Source organism: Chroicocephalus ridibundus, chromosome 2 (genome assembly GCF_963924245.1).
Source record: "Chroicocephalus ridibundus chromosome 2, bChrRid1.1, whole genome shotgun sequence".
NCBI lineage: Eukaryota > Metazoa > Chordata > Aves > Charadriiformes > Laridae > Chroicocephalus > Chroicocephalus ridibundus.
This window is the reverse complement of record NC_086285.1, coordinates 4,970,404-4,987,987: the sequence shown is the minus strand read 5'-3', so window position 1 is coordinate 4,987,987 and position 17,584 is coordinate 4,970,404. Positions and strand designations below refer to the sequence as shown.

At 39.7% G+C, this 17,584-nt stretch overlaps 1 protein-coding gene across 2 annotated transcripts in view; it reads left to right on the top strand.

The window, feature by feature from the left end:
* MINDY4 (MINDY lysine 48 deubiquitinase 4) overlaps positions 1-17,584 on the top strand; it is an 82,131-nt gene that overhangs the window by 27,680 nt on the left and 36,867 nt on the right. For both annotated transcript variants that reach the window (XM_063324315.1, XM_063324314.1), the window contains exons 9-13: positions 3,363-3,451; positions 7,692-7,793; positions 8,771-8,834; positions 10,215-10,280; positions 10,542-10,609. In XM_063324315.1, the coding sequence (XP_063180385.1) occupies positions 3,363-3,451; positions 7,692-7,793; positions 8,771-8,834; positions 10,215-10,280; positions 10,542-10,609 (389 nt within the window). The remainder of the gene's footprint in view (positions 1-3,362; positions 3,452-7,691; positions 7,794-8,770; positions 8,835-10,214; positions 10,281-10,541; positions 10,610-17,584) is intronic.

Genomic DNA, 17,584 nt, shown 5'->3' with positions numbered 1-17,584 from the left:
TCGTGCAATGGGGTCAGGAGGGCTAGATGGCAGGGAATAAGCAAGGAGAAGGAAATACATTGCTACCCCATCCCAGTCTTTCAAAACAGCTATAAATCTATTTTCCATAAAGTTTAAAGTTAATACAGTATTTCTTGATATTGTGATATTATTTTCCAACATTCCAACAAAAAATCCTTCATTTTCTTTCTCTTCCCCAGAGAGATAGCTGGTGCAGAGGGCTATAGATACAACTGAAATCTTTTAGTGATGTGAGTGGGAACCTGGGGGAAGACATAGTGCTCAGAGGAAGTAAAAGAGCAAGACTTATTTTCACCCTTTGGAAAACAGTCAGATTTGATTTCTTTCTGGAAGTTAAGGTAGCCTGTGGCTCCATAGGGATCAGGAGCTCTTTCATTGTTTGCATAATCAGAGAACAGATTTGAAAAAAAACTTAACTTTGATGTTATAGATGTCTAGGCATTTTCAGGAGAAATAGGTGGGAAACACAATACGAGTTCATAGAATCATAGAATCAGAATTGTTAGGGTTGGAAGGAACCTTAAAGATCATCTAGTTCCACCCCCCTGCCCTGGGCAGGGACACCTCCCACTAGGCCAGGTTGCTCAGAGCCCCATCCAGCCTGGCCTTAAAAACTTCCAGGGGTGGGGCTTCCACCACCTCTCTGGGCAACCTATTCCAGTGTCTCACCACCCTCATGGTGAAGAACTTCCTAACGTCCAGTCTGAATCGATCCATCTCTAGTTTTAATCCACTCCCTTTAGTCCTACCATTTCCCAACATCCTAAAAAGTCCCTCACCAGCTTTCTTGTAGGCCCCTTTAAGATACCAGTAGGCCACTATAAGATTTCCTCAGAGCCTTCTCTTCTCCAGACTGAACAATTCCAACTCTCTCAGTCTGCCCTCATAGGAGAGGTGCTCCAGCCCTCTGATCATCCTTGTGGCCCTTCTCTGGACACATTCCAGCATGTCCATATCTCTCTTGTAGTAGGGGCTCCAGAACTGGACACAGTACTCCAGGTGGGGTCTCATGAGAGTGGAGTAGAGGGGGAGAATCACCTCCCTCGACCTGCTGGCCACGCTTCTGATGCAGCCCAGGAGACGATTGCCTTTCTGGGCTGCTAGTGCACACTGATGGCTCATGTTGAGCCTCTCGTCCACCAGCACCCCCAAGTCCTTTTCTTCAGGGCTGCTCTCAAGCCAGTCGCTGCCCAGCCTATATCGGTGCTTGGGATTGCCCCGACCCAGACGGAGGACCTTGCGCTTGGTCTTGTTGAAGTTCATGAGGTTGGCATGGGGCCATCTCTCCAGCCTGTCAGGGTCCCTCTGGATGGCACCCCTTCCCTCCAGCGTGTCAGCCGCCCCACACAGCTTGGTGTCATCAGCAAACTTGCTGAGGGTGCACTCTGTGCCATTGTCCATGTCACTGACAAAGATGTTAAACAAGACCGGTCCAGTACTGGTCCTTGAGGGACTCCACTTGTCACTGGCCTCCACTTGGACCTGGACCCATTGACAGCCACTCTTTGGGTGTGGCCCTCAAGCCCGTTCTTTATCCACTGAATTGTCCATCCATCAATCACATATTTTATCCTCTTGGAGACGAGGATGTCATGTGGGACAGTGTCAAAGGCTTTGCTCGGGTCCAGGTAAATGATGTCAGTTGCTCTCCCCTTGTCTATTGATGTTGTGACCTTCTCATAGAAGGCCACCAGGTTTGTCAGGCACGATTTGCCCTTGGTGAAGCTGTGTTGATTGTACCCAATCACCTCTTCGTTATTCTTCTGCCTCAGCAGTGCCTCCAGGAGGATCTGCTCCATAATCTTACCAGGCATGGAGGTGAGACTGACTGGCCTATAGTTCCCTGGTTCCTTCTTCTTTCCCTTTTTGAAAATTTCCCCTTTTCCAGTCAGTGGGGACTTCACCAGACTGCCATGACTTTTGGAATATAATAGAAAGCAGTTTAGCAACCTCATCCGCCAGTTCCTTCAGTACCCGTGGGTGTATCCAGTCAGGTCCCATGGACTTGTTCACTTTCAGGTTCATCAGATGGTCACGAACCTGATCTTCACTTAAGATGGGCAGTTCTTTCCAACCCCTGCCATTGTCTTCTGTGACTCCGGGAGTGTGGCTGGAGCCCTTGCCAGTGAAGACTGAGGAAAAGAAGTCACTGAGAACCTTGGTCTTCTCCATATCACTTGTCACCAGCTCCCCTGTTTCCTTTCTGTGGGGGCCCACACCCTCCCTAGCCTTCTTCTTCCCATTAATGTACCTATAGAAATTTTTGCTGTTTCCCTTGATCTCCTTGGCTAGATTTAATTCTAACTGAGCTTTAGCTTTTCTCACCAGGTCTCTTGCTGCTCGGACATCTTCCTTATATGCCCCCCATTCTAGCTGTCCTTTCTTCCACGACTTTCTTTTTGTGTGACAGTGTGTCCACGAGCTCCCTGTTCATCCAGGCAGGTCTCCTAGCATTCTTTCCTGCCTTCCTCCTTGTTGCTGTAGTTTGCTCCTGGACACGGAGAAGGTGATCCTTGAATACTGACCAGCTGTCCTGGGCCCCCCTTTCCTCTAGAGCTTTGTCCGACAGCACTTTGGCCAGCAGGTCACTGAATTGATCAAAGCCTGCATGCCTGAAGTCCAGGGTCGTAAGCTTAGAATACATCCTCCTAGTTGCCCTGAGGATGTTAAATTCTATCGCTTCGTGGTCACTGTAGCCAAGGTTATCCCTGAGCCTCATGTTGGTCACCAGCCCTTCCCTGTTGGTGAGAAGGAGGTCCAGCATAGCACCTTTTCTTGTTGGTTCCTCTACTATTTGGAGCAGGAAGTTGTCATCTATGCATTCCAGGAACATCCTGGATTGATGGTGCCTTGCTGTGTTGTCCCTCCAGCAGATGTCAGGGTGGTTGAAATCCCCCACGAGGACCAGGGCCTGTGAATGCGAAGCCACTTCTATCTGCCTACGGAGGGCCTCATCTGCTTGGCTCTGCTGGTCAGGTGGCCTGTAGCAGACCTCTACTGTAACATCGCCTTCCCCTATCTTCCCTTTAACCCATACACTCTCGACGAGCTCCTCGTCCTTCTCCATGTGGAGCTCCATCGATTCTAGCTGGTCACTGATGTAGAGGGCAACACCTCCCCCCCTCCTACCCTGCCTGTCCTTCCTAAAGAGTTAGTAATACTGATTTTCATTGGCTTGCAAAAAAATAGAGCAACAGAGACCACTACAAAGTCATGGATGGAAAGAGAGAGATGAAAGAGTGGCTTAAGCCTGAATGGAAGCACATGGCTTGTGGAAGTTTTCACTGGCATCAAACAGTGCAAATTGGTTTGCTCATGGAGTGTCCCATTATTCCCCTCAGGGTGGCCCATGTGGAGTACTGGCTGCGGTTCAAGCTTGTGTCCTACAACAGCTTATCTTCACAGACAGTAGCAGGAATAAAGACACTCGGTAAGTCAGCAATTAACATCAGAAATATTTTCCATACAGAAGTGAAAAAAAAATTTTCTCTGCTGCAGCCACTCAGGAGCTGTTTGAGTTTGAACTTGATGAACTTCTCTTTGTCTCAGAGAGAGAAAGAAAGTCACATATGATGTACTTGTATTTATTTCCTTTTCAACTGTGGTAATTTAGAAGTTGGTGTTTTATTTGTAGAATTATTTGCTTGCGATTAACCCAGGAACCTCTAAAATATTCAACAGCTTGAATTGAGGCCAATGAAAATTATTTAACCTTGAGATCCCATGGAGATACGATTTCAAAGAAAATGTAATCAAGGTTTGAAAGACCATGAAATTCATGCGGTTTTTGACACTAAGAATCTCAGGAAGGGTGGAAAATTAGAGTTATAATTTATTTTTTTTCTTGTTACTGTGTTTGATCTTTCACAGTTAAACTCCTTAATACAATTTGAATTTAAATTCTGTGTGTGTATTTTCTACTTACTTAAAAGGAATATTGTTAAGTATTGCTAGTGTCAAGGAAAATTGCTTGGACTGCTATAATATTAACTGTTCCAAAGGAACAGAGGTAATTCAATGAAATACTGGAAAATAATGTCTAAAAAATATCTTTATCACTAGACTTGTATTCGTCTTTTGTTTTCCATAAGAAATTAAGTCCATTGCAAAAGAAAAAAATCACGAAGATTACCTGTGCTTTATAGGTACAGTTTGTTGAATAGGGATAACAATATTTTACTGGTTTATGCTGCCACCACCTTGTGTTATTTGTGGGTGATGCACTGACCCAAATTTAGTCAGAAGAAAAGCTTTCATGCTGAGATTCTTCTTGAACTTCGTGAACCAGGCTTAGAGTCTAAATACAATATTGAAAGTTTTACTGTTACTACTACAGTTGCTATTGCCAGTTATTATTGGCACTGATTGCTTGAAGACCCCAAAACAAGGGCCAAATAAACAAGATGCTATGAATTCATCACTTGAAAATTGCCTGTTCCTTGAAGTCTCTTAAAGGCAATTAGCATGGACTGATTAAAAGGTGGGGTCAGTGGTATAATACATGTGCAGAGCATAACGTCAAGTTAATTATACGTTATGCAGTTTAGCTTTTTTCTTCCGTTCTGTGCTTTCAGTCTGTAAGTCACATCAAGAGCCTGCTGTTCAGAGCACACTTTTTAAAAAAGTGCAAAAATTAGCTAGCAAAACTAATTCGGATTATAATGGGAGTGGACTTTTCAAGGCAGAACAATGCTCTTGTCCACATAAGAGAAAAAACTCAGAAACTTCCATGGAAGAAGATCAGTAAATATTTAGATTTTATGACAAGGCATCTCCACAGAATTCACTGAAGAATTATTTCTGGTTGTGAATACCAAGAATTTCTTTCAGCTTGGAGGACAGCCTTTGATCATCTGCTCCTTGGTCCTTTTGAGTCTCAGATCATCCTAAGTAAAAATAGAGATGTTAACCTTTTCTTCTTTCAGCATGGTTCAGTGGTCGTAAATGTCATAAAATTATGTGGCACCCAAATAAGTGGATTGAGGCCAGATTGTTTAAACTCTGTGTCCCAACTCATGCCAGCTGCAACCTATCCTGTTTACTTGGCAATATTTGCCTCTCCTATTTTTCCCGTCCTATTATCTACATGGTTTTAAAAGATTTTGTTTTTACATATTTTGTATATGAAAAATGATGCTGAAGTATGCAGAAAGTCTCCAAGGAATTTCAGGTTAGCAGGTGAGCTCTTTGTCTTTATGCACAGAAATGCTAAAAGCCTGCAGGCTCCTAAAAATGAATAGCAAGGTGAACTGTTTTATTCATGAGATAAACATATTTTTCTTATGATTTGTTTGCCATGAGGAGAAACTCTCAGGCAGGCAGAAAGAAAGGGAAGTCTCAGAGCTTGAAATGAGAGGATTAATATTCCTTTATACTTCCAACCTGAATTTTCAAATTATTAGCCACTTCACAGTAAGTGTTTCACTTCAGGCTTTTCAACATTCAAGAAATAATTATCATGTCTCCTTCTTACTCCGCTACCTCTCTCAGACACATAAATTAGTTGCTATGCTTCCCATAAATTTCCGAGTGTCTGTATTAGAACACAGGCAGAGATAAGAGAAAGTTGTGATTACATTTTTCTTACTTGAAAACTCTCACCAATTATTTCCCATATCTCACATCCTTCAGAGAGGGAAACATTCTCTGAATGAACATAATATTCAAGGCAGGCATGGAACTTGAAAGTCTGTTTAATTTTTTGATGTTTGGTGTTTCTTGTTTAGTCTTTTGAATTATTAGATCTTTTACTCAAATGCTGGGAACAGGTTTTGACATCATCTCCCATGCTGGTAACACTCTAAGACTGATAATATCTGAATTTCAAAGACTGCCATTCTTGAAGCCACTAGAGAAAATGCCCATTCTGTGCTTCCCAGGGGCATGGATCTGTTGTCCACCCCTTTGGGCTCATGGATGTTGGATTTTATTCTTAAATCTGCCAGTTTCCCATTATCTGACTTTTGGCCTCATAGTCTTTTGGTTCTCCATTTGCATCTTGGAAGTCAGAGTAACAGGATGTATTAGAAGACTTCACAAAACACAATTTGTAGGAAATGTGTTGGCAGCGTTGCTTGCATGCTTGGGATCAATAGACTACTGTAAACATTCAATAGTTTAGCACATCGTTGTCTAAGTTCCAAGCCAAGCATTTAAGTGAAAATATTTCAGAAACAGTAGGGCTGCACAGACCAATGCTGAGTCAGTTACCGTAATGTTTTAGGTCACCTCTTTGGGGCACACCTTATTATAAAAAAAAAATGCAAGCATAGTGTTAATTGCAGATGATACTTTAGATAAAGTTTAGTAGTAGGTAAGAACATCATGGTGTAGATTTGTATAAAAGAGTTAAGAAATAAAAACTTAAGAAAGAAATTAAGTAAGAAGGCCTTTATAAACTAAAGATCATATTAAATATATTTTAAAAATTCTGTTAAGGTATATTAAAACTATTTTATTACAGATTTAAAAATGAATTAGCTTCTCGTGTCCATTATTTGCCAATACAGTATTGTTCCCTAAGTAAATTTACCTGATTTTTGTCCAACCAATTATAAAAATGTATTCTGAAAGAGCATCCACTGTTTCTTTTAGAAGATTAGTTTTCAGGGTATGATTATAGATCTGTGTATGATCAGTTCCTGTTGCTGATCATACTTCATTTAGTCTTCTCTTGATTGTGGTCCATTGCTCTTAATGATAGTAATAGTTTTGTTTTGATCATTCCTTATAACTCAGACATCATATTAATCTCCTAGAAGCAGAGGTTGTGCATAACATCTCTTAGATTCACCTGTACGACAAGGGTATTTCACAGAACATACAGACGTAGGCTAGCAGGCTTACAATTGCGGAGCTTAAGTCTGACCATTGCCATGAGCAGCATAACCCCATCCAGATCCCCCAAATGAAACACACTGCTGTTAACACTTCACCTAGGTGAATTAACTTCCCTCAAATTTCTGTTTTGCTTCTGACTTCAGAAGAGACCTATCCACTGTGCCCAGAGTTTGTTTTGCTAGCAGTCTAAAGAGGAAGTTGTTCTAGATACAGCTCTGTTCACTGGATCTGATTATCTTCAGCAAGATCCGAGGTACTTTCTTAAATGCCTAAAATGACATTTAAGATGATTCATGTCAAAGAATGTTTCCAGAAAGCCCATATTCCAGTGGCAACTTCAGTTGCATCTCTCTCTTTAGAGCATTTTAGGTGCTGAACAGCAGCACCACATCCTCCTATCACCTCTTCAGTCCAGTGCTGAGAAGTCTTCATACTGTGTGCACAGCGAGTGCTCTCATGGCAATTCAGTCAGATGGTTAATCCTCAGAGAAAGGTCGGATTTGGATGTACCTTTATACCTGGTGTGTCAGTTACAATACTAGCTCCCTGTTCAACTTAAAGGACTTTTTTGAGTTGGCCATCCAAGTTGTCTCTTGACTATAGAAGGAACTGAGATACCTAAATGAGAATTTTCTGAGGCAACTTGCCAGAACCTCATTATTAGGCATTGCAACACTTAAATAGTCTCTAAAACAATTATTTTGTTCTTTTAGCTACAAACCTGCTATGAGTCTGCCTATACTGTAATTGGGGCAGTTTGCCCTCTAATGCATAAGCTTCCCAATGCAAATTTTGGTACTTGTCTGTTTCTTGCATTTCCTGGACTGCAGTTGTCTTCAGCCTTCAGAAGTTCACAGGACCAAGTGCCTCACCATGGCTATTGCAGACATACTGTGGCGTGCAGGAGGCAATGAAAAAGCAATTGTGGCACTGTAAGTAGGAGAAGCAGTTTTATTTATTGTACAGTGCTCCTGTACTTCTCTCTGTTATATATGTACATAGTTCACAAAATGAAAGTTTTGTAAGATGTATTTATGCAGTCTAAAATGGCTTAAGGAGAAATGCAAAATGTCATTTCTGCCGTCCCAGTAGCTGGGACAGAATAGTCAAATTCTTTGCAATTGCTGCAAAAGATCCTTTCACTGAGTCTAGGATTCCTCCAAAATCTTTATCAAGAGTTATTATTCCAGATGCAGCATTTTACTCCAACAATTTTGTATGGCAGGATGTTCTATTATGGCTGGGATTAGTTTCCTTTTGCTGTAGCTGTCTGCTAGTTACTGTGTTTATGCTATGCAGTTAGGCTGCTTGTACGCAAGACATCTAACTTTCAGATAGCTAGCTTTGGCTGTACTGGATCCTACGCGATATTTTAAGTGAGCCAGGTTTTGTTAGAATAGGTCATTCCTTTTATTACATCAGCTAAGATAGCTGAAATATAACAGAGCACAGAAGTCATTCTTCAAACCTGAAATAGAAGCAGCAAATTCAAAGTCATTTCAAATTATATTTTGCATATTTTACATCTATAAAATGCTTCTGTGCTGATATTGTACATATGTTCTTCTGCTTGTTTTTATGTTATTGCTCTGATATTCTTTTCTAATAAAAACTGTCAGTAACATCTTAAACTTGTATTTATCCTCTTTCTGTATAGAGAAACTTGTAATTCACATTAAATAGACTGAGAGAGCACAGCACAGATAAAGTATGTACTCTATCGATAAAAGTTTGTTTAATATGCAATATGAACTTATTATGGAAGAGGTCCTTTTTAAAAAAAGTGGTTAAAAATTATAATACAAAATCTTTGGCTCATCATTCAGTTGATATAACATGTTGATTTCTCTTTAATGCCATTTTGTTGCTTTTAACGTGAGCTTTGGTTTTGTCTGAATATCCTCTTCAGGCCCTCAGGAAGACAGCAGTTCACTCCTGTAGGAAAATACAAGGCGGATGGAATCTTAGAAACTGTAAGGCTCTGTGTAACTCACAGTAACATTCTCCATATTTCCTATTTCTAGCTTTTCTTATTTTAGTACAATGAATCTGATTTCCATTGCTCTCTTAGTGTTTTAAGGTCTTTTATGTCAAAGTAGTTATTTGTGATCCAAAACCCAATAGGAAATAACAAAATCCTGTAGTCTGGTCTGGCTCTGCGTCGTCCCACTGTCTGTGGGCAGTTGGTCTCTCTGAAGTCCTTTTTGTTCCATCTACCTGTCAAACTTAGAAACTCTGCCTGCTTTTATTGATATGCAGTAAAAGTGAACATGGATCATTTCAAGTTGACCAGCGTGGCCATGAGCATCAAAAGATAATATTTTCTTCTTGTCTTACACAGAATTCTTTGCCTTTTGGTTTTTTCCACCAGAAGCTCCAAATGACAAAATACTTTCCAGTTATGCCTTTATTTCCATGTGAAGCTCTCAAATGGCTTTGCAAACACTGGTGCCACAAGCCAGGCTTTAGTGGTTTAAGGAAATATTACTGGCCTCCTAAATGGAGGAATGGATGTATCAGCAAGTTTTCAGAACCAGACAGTTTGGGAACAACTGGAAGTGAAAACCCGTATAAATAGGGTGAATGGAGCAGAAAGCCTTGGCTATAACAGGCTCTTCCAAGAGACAAGATAGATGATTTAATCAATACATTAACACAGTTCTGAGCTGCTGGCTATTTCAGAGTGCAGCTGTCACCATTACGCTGCCTCTAAGTCCCTGCTTATCAAAGATCATGTGGACATAGCCACGGTGAAAATGTGATGGAAAGGAATATAATCCAGACTGCTTGAGCTTTCCTCACACAGTGGCCGCCAGACCATCATTTCTGTCAAACCCCGAAGATGGAAAAATAGACAATGTTGAAGTAAGGGCCTGGATCTGTGAACTCTCCTGAACTTCACGTTAAATAGGGGTATTCCTGGGAGTATTCTCAGACTATGGTAAGAAGGGCTCTGACACATGCCTGCTATAGATGGCTCCCCACATAGGTGCAAACTCCTGAGCTACTTGCCCATTCTCTCTCTTGTAAAGCTGCAGTATTCCTACGTTTATTCTAGGAATTGTTTTTCATTGTATAAACAGTGCTTAAAATTGAATCAAACTGTCTGGTCAATGAACTTAAAAACAACAAGAAGCACTATTTAAAAATTCAGAATATACAAAGTGCTCAGATGCAATATTATACCAAGTATCAACAGAAAGAGGTAGATTTCATTAGATCCTTATTCCATTTTGTTAGTTCAAATCTTTCCAGTCAGATTTAGTTTTGCCTACTTTAGTTCAACTTTCAGGTTATAAAAATGAGCTGTTATTGTTTCAGTTACTTTTTTTTCTTCTTACATTTCTTCCCAGCTAGTACTACATAGTGCCACAAGATATGAAGATCTGATTGTGTTTCTTCAGCAGAATATTCACCAGGTACTGTGTATAGAGAAGATACTAAACCTGCTATCTTTCAGCTACCAGTTTTTCTGTGTTTATCAGACTCATATGATGTCTTCTGAACATGGTTTCAGACGTTATACGGCCATGTCTTGCGTCTGACAAACAGAGCAACAAAGTCTGTTTTAGCATAAACAAGACCAGTTCTTTCTGCTTTCAATTTGATTTGCATTTCTTTAGGATTGGGCAAAAAATGTACACAACAAACAAAATAAAAACGGTCCTTTTCTTTTTCAGTTTGAAACTGGTCCGTGTGGATGCATCCTTCTGACTGTGTCTGTCATCTTATCAAGATCTATCAATCTGTGAGTGGCTTTGTATCCTTGCTTCATAAACTGCAAAGCAAACAAGCTGTGCAAAGTGAGGAGATGGCCACGGTGTTCTTAACTCTGGTCTTTTTAATCTATCTTGATGCATACTCTGGTTTACTGTTAAAGTGGCAGTGATCAGTCCGGCATACCTGATATAAATGACTCCATCTAAACGTTAGGCATCAGGTCTGAGGCAGTTGCCTACGCTCCCTGTCTTGAGAGTTGAAAGCAAAACTCCTTTAGAGGGTTATTTATTCCCATACTTTAGGTATCATTCTTAGATAGGGATGAATAACTTACTTGTGATGCCTCAATCTCTCCGTCAATGAAAGACTATTATAAAATGGATCAGGCAGCTAATTTTTAGATGGTAAGATATGACAAATCTGGTCTCAGTTTATTATTATAATATATATGCTGAACTCTAACTAAGGGATAGTCTTTATAGCCTTTTTTAAAAGTCATCGAGGTTTGCCCAAGCACAGTTGCAGTTAATTGTGCTTTTATACATATTAAATGCTTTTCTGTGGTACTGTGACTATCAGAGTGGGGCAGAATATAAAAGCTTTCTTTTTTTGTCAAATTCCACTTTCATAAAAATCTCCTAGAGTTATCTGCAAATGAAAAGAACTGTTCCCTGACAACTTGCAATAACAACTGGCATGACAAGAGCAGCTGCACTTGAAAGCAGCAATGGTTTGATTTATGTACGCTTTTATTTTTTACATCTCTGCATTGCCTTCAAAATAAATAGCAACTTAGTCCAAATTTGTGATATGTAGTTGGTTGCTCACCTACTGAGAGACCTACAAGTGTTTACAGATTGATTTTTGGTTTTGTTGTCATTTCTTCCTTTCTTTTGCTGGCGGCAACACTACAGGCCATTGGCTTAACTCCACTTTTGCACTGTAACACAAATGATGCAATAATTTTATAGCATATGTTGTTTATTCTCATTTTTCTGAGCTAATTACAGCAGAGAGGTCAGATTAGTAAAGGTATTTGAGCAAGTAACGATACATCAGGCATTTGGTAGGATCACCAAAATCAGCAATGTTACTAATTGTTATTGATTGCATTGCTTTACTTGCTATAGAATGGTAAACATTTTTTAATAATATAAGCAAGAAGCTTATTTTTCCCATCACCTCTCATTTCTTAGCAGATGAACGATGGCAAGGCCAATCAATCATCTCTGATTATATTTGGGGGAGTTAAGTGTCTAAAGTGAACATGAAAATTCCTTCTGCTGTCTATTTGCATTTTTAGGTATCTAAATATTTTTACAATTCTGGTCCGCAACATCAGAATTGTTTATAAAATGTAGCTCTGTTTCAAGGAAGATTCATGACTTTCTCACAGAACTTCATTTTAAAGTACTGTTACTCTTCTAGCTTGGTACTGTGCAATACATTACATTGGTACCTATCTTTTATTTATAGGAAACAAGAATTTTTCTCTGCCTCTAGATACAGTGGAATGTGTTTTCAGACCTTTACATACTTTTTTTTAGAAGTGCAAACTAAATTTCGTTTATGTGATTTTCAGTAATAGATTTAACGACTATGTCATAGTACTTCTCTTAGGATATTAAAAATATCAAGACAAATAACTTGCTGCTCATATCATCAAGAAATATGTACCATTTAGTGAGTGTTACAAGCATGGTAAGTAATTATTTACATAACTGGCATAGTTCTGGATGAATAGTTGAAGACAAATAAGTTGGTTTAGGTAATGGAATTTTCATCCAGTAATAGAGCTCACTGGGATTTTGTTTTGTCTCAGTTTCTTAACAGAAAACCAGTGGTTTTTTGTTTGTGGGTTTTTTTTAAATGAAAACGCCAAAGGAGTTTCAATTTCCCTGATTTTTGTATGCATGTTCTATTGAAAAAGCTAGACAGATTATTTAATTTCAGTTGAGAAATTGACATATTTTAGTATCTCAAATCATACTGAACTGTTTCTTTTTGGGTCCGTTCTTCACCATATGCCTACAATGCTGACTTTCTGGGGTCCTTTGGTCAATATCTCTATAACTAATTCACGTTTCTTGTAAGTAAGTTGAAGACTGAGGATCCAAAAACTTGGGTCCTGTCATGGAAATTCTCAAGCTTCAATTTTAAAGCAAATGACAGTCCTTTCCCCTCCCCCCACCCAGTATAAGTAATTTTCAGTACTGGGAGTTGAGTAGCCCAGAAGTATGAAGGAGTTCAAATAAATTTAGACAAATGACTGGAAAGTACGTGCTTCAGAACCTTTAAACCCACCTGTCTAGCTGTAATCTCCATGTGCCCCATTTTTGTGTTCTGCCTTGATGTGTGCTACTGCTGCTTCTGGCTGGATGTTGGGATAGGCTGACTTTCGGTCCTACTCCATAACTTTCACATTGTTACTGATTTTTCTTGTAAACGGAAAATCCAGATTTCAGCTAGGTCTGTTGGGCAGTTGTTCTAAATCACTGACGATCCAGTATTTTTATTTAATGGGAACACATGCCAGGAAATGCAGGGTTTTGCACTTCTTTGTAGATTTTGGTAATGAGTTTATCATACTCCATGCGCTAATGATCATCACTGTTAGAACTGATAACAAATGGCCAAAGAGGAGTGAGAATTCCTGAGGAAGTCGCTGAGAACGTGTTGTTGCTTCTGGTACAGGAAGGAATGCTAGTCACTAACAATTGTAATCTCTTTTTTTTTTTTACAACCAGTGTAAAATTAAAAAATAGTGGGCGTATTGTACTAGCTCAGGGGACTAATCTTCCTGAATGTGCAAAATGTGTACTAAAAATCTCCATGTTGGTAAGAGCCACAAGATATTTTCCATGTACCTGGGAGAGACTGAGTTTAAAGGTGAGCTGTGAGCCCCCATGTGGGGCTTACCGTCGCATCGAGAATGGCACATTGCATGTAGGAAAGTTATGGATACTCAGGAGTGGTTTACATTGAGCCAGTCATGGCAGCTTCACTAAACCCAACTCCTTACTGGAGTTTCAGCATATACTGGAACTGCAGCACAAGCTTTTCCTGATAGGTGCTGTCACGTCTCCTCTAACTCTTGGCACCTTCCTCACTGTGCTTACTCATGTAAAACCGTTGCTGTGTTGGGAAGTGGCTGATTCTGATCCATTCATTGTAAAGCCTTCTTTAAATTCTTACCCGCCAGTCACACTGTCTGTTTTCGTTGCTGTATTTTTCTTAATCACTGCAATAACTTTATTGCATGAAATCATCATTACTAGAAGCTATTATAGCAAAGAACATAGTGATGAGGCTTTGAGCAACCTGGTCTAGTGGGAGGTGTCCCTGCCCATGGCAGGGGGGATGGAACTAGATGATCTTTAAGGTTCCTTCCAACTCTAACGATTCTATGATTCTATGAATGAGAAAATTCCTTAAGTCAAATTTCTTTGTGGAAAAGCAGTGTATTGTTGTTTTCAAGATACCTGGAGAAAATAGCGAGCCTCATCTGAAACACAGGCTCGTTGTGTTACTCACAAATTTGCTGACCAATAGAATCAAAACACCAGTGTTTGCAACCTCTTTTGTCGACTTTGGCATACTTTATCACGTACTGATAGCAGATCACAAATGTAATTCTGCAGTCAGCATTGGTCATTTGAGTATCTTTTCAGTTTTTTCTCTGAAGTGTTTGTGTGAAAACAATGGCTTTATCTGTGGGAAAAAAAAAAAGGAGAGTGATGTTTGCAAGTCAAGAGGAGGATGTGTACTTCATTAAGGCTGGCCACTTATAAACCTTTTCCTTGTTGTGGTCCCACAACACTAATAACTATCCTTCTGTAGTCTTTACTGCTCCAGAAATGTGCACAGCCCTTTTTCAAAATTATTTGTGCAGTTTCCATTTCTGAGTTTGGGAGTTTGGGTTGATTGGGGTTTTCTTTTTTTTTTTCCTTTTTTTTTTTTTTTTCAGCAGCCAGTGCCTTTTTATTAAATGGAATAAATCATATTTTGATTCCTTATCAGTCTAGGACTTATCACACCAGTCTGCCCTTAGTTATTAGTAATTCATTAGTTCTCTGCAACCTTCTATCAATTAACAATTTTTACTAAGGGGACTCAAATGATTAAAACTATGTTGTTCTGTGCCCTCAAGCACTTACTCTTCATTCCCGTGGTACTGTTTTACTGAACTGTGGAAATTAAATTTCCTTCGTCTTTCATTCTAATCCGTTCTTGAAATGAACACACACATCAAATCATGCTAATAGTTTTCCAGTATTCCTATTCCATCTCAAAAAATATCCTTCCTGTAATAAGTGAAGTCGAGGTGCACTTGGCGTGTTATAGAGGAGAGAAGTTTTGACTTGTTTGATCTTAATCTAAGAGGAAAGCCTGATCAGACAGGCTGAAGGACCAGTGGCTACAATCCCTCTCTGGCTGTGCAGAGCATCTAGCTCCACCATTCCCAGAACTAGTATACCTTTCTGATTGAATAACTTGCTCATCTGAGGAATCTGATTTTTAAGTGCTCTGAGGATGTGGGTGAACTGTGGATGCTTTGTTATCATTATTATGCCCCATAATATGCTCAAATATATCCGTTTGTCAACTTGTTTTACTTCTGTAATTATTTGTCTGGTTGCAAGCCATATTCCAATAATCTTCCTGCTTTGATCCATTGGCAAACTATTTTTATCAATTTAAAAAAAAACAGTTCTGTCTTTACTCATCTCCACAGGAAAGCATTTAAATGTGAGACGCACTGTTATATATGTACATTATATATTTATAGTACAGTAATACCTATGGGCTGTAGTAAAGATCAGAAGCCCTCCTTGCCAAAGAGTCAGAAGGAATAATGCCACATCCAGAATCACCTCAGCATGTGCTGCCTACTACTCCCCGGTAGCTCTGACCATTGACTTAGAGGGCAAACAGGTGTGTTCCTCCTTGTTTCACACAGGAGACGTTATCTCAGATTTGCTGCAGGGTAAGAGCATATATATATGCACTTTGTACAGGTCACACTTTGCCTGGCCTCAAGAGCAATTGTTTCCCCGTATCCACACAAGAGGAATATGTGACAAATGGGAAGCAGAAACCTGTGGGAATTGATTAATCAAAGAGCTTCCAGACACGTATAATCTGTTGGGCGTGTGCTGTACCATGTGAGCACGGTGTGTCTCACTGTGGCCAGAATGAGGTGTAAATTGACTACTGAACTTTGGCGTCTCTAGCCATGACATTGCCTGCCTTTGCGACATGATTTGCTGGTCCATTTTCATCTGGATTATTTCATATTGCTGCAAAGACAGAATAAAAACTCTTAATTAACCGTAAATTTCATTATGAAGAATAATCTTAAATAATCTGAAATAACCATATTAAAATTATAAAATATTAGTGCAATTGAAACATATTGAAAGCCAAGCTCTGGGAAGACTGTCTTTACTTAATAAGACATCCTTTTTTCATATCCTCTCTGTATCCTTTTCTGTATACTTTACTGTGAAATAACCCTGATTCTGACGTGTTACTTGACTTTCAAACTCTTTCAGTCACTTACGACGTTTGAAAAGAAAGTGGCAAATGAATTGCGGGTAGAACAATGGCTCCTCCACCCCCAATCCACTTTCCTTAACTGACACCTTTTCCTGTCTCAGAGCCAATCTCTAATTTAGAGTTCCCCTAAAATGCACCTACTCTCCCCATGCTGTTTGGCTAGTGAAGAAAGGCTTTCTGTGAAATTACCATTTTGGCTTGTCCAATGGTAAGAGCAATTACAACTTCACGTAAAAGATCCGCTCACATGGGGCGTACACAGTTCTTGGTGGAAAGATGTTTTTCTATGAGCTGGTTTTCTGGGAAAACTTTTTCAGAGGTAGTTCCCCCCCGACTTGAGAACGCCTGGGAGAGCAACAGCAAGGGGAAATTACGTGTGTGAGTGCTTTTCACTCAATGTTTACAGTTATGTAATATAAATACATGTCATCATGTATTTTACAGCTTAGTCTTTTGGTGTTTGAAAAAGATAGGGAAGCAGCTATTTTTAAGGGGAAACAGCTGTCAATTACGTTACAGTGCTAAAAAACAAGCAGCTTGACCTAACTGAAAAATCCATATTTGAGAATCTCAGACCTCTCCAAGACCCATTTGTGGTTTTACAACATGGAGGAAGCGTGAGATTAGATTTACCAAGAACAGTGGGAGGAGAGCAAATAGGAGAGCTTGTCTGGGATCCGGTCCTTGGCAGGGAAGAGTTGAGCCCTTGTTTGTTTGGGTAAGTGAACTTCTGTGCCTCCTGCTTGATTTGCATGCAATTCATAATCTTCAGGATCTTCCTTGTCTTTGAGGCTCTGTTACGTGAATTAGACAGAGGCCCCTCTGGCTGGAGTGTTCACTGGGCAAGAATCGCTTCTTACATTAATAGATATATTAATAAACGTAAAACCTTAATGGAGTACAGATTGCAGCTTCAGCTGCTAAAAGGCAGTAAAGGGAGTTTGCTTGAAAGAAGTTAATGGTTTTTCCTTCAAAGAAAGACAAGAAAGGGATAATTAGTGAGACAGCCTTAGCAACATTCAAAGAAGGATGTGAGACCAAGATTTGAAGCTATGAGTTTTAAAAGTGGATATGCAGTGGAATATATTAATGTATGAAATGTCACACTATAACACTTGAGAAAGAGGGGACCCTGGGACAAAAGAATAGAGCTAGAGATGATGGTAGAATGGGATTTTGAAGACAAAATACAGGAAAGGAAGGTAGGGTCTGACACTGTACATATATGTAGGCATCTACCAAATAAGATCTGAAACTAAGGAAGCTATATAGCCTGCTGGATAAGGAGTGTGACCCAGGTGGAAACAAGGCCACAAAGAAAAAGAAGAGGAAGAGCTGAATTAGGTTTGAAGACATTTGCAGTGCTAAAGAACAAGGAACAAAAGTTAGTGGTAAAGGAAACTGAAAAAATGAAACCAAACTCGGCAAAAAAAGGGAAGAATCA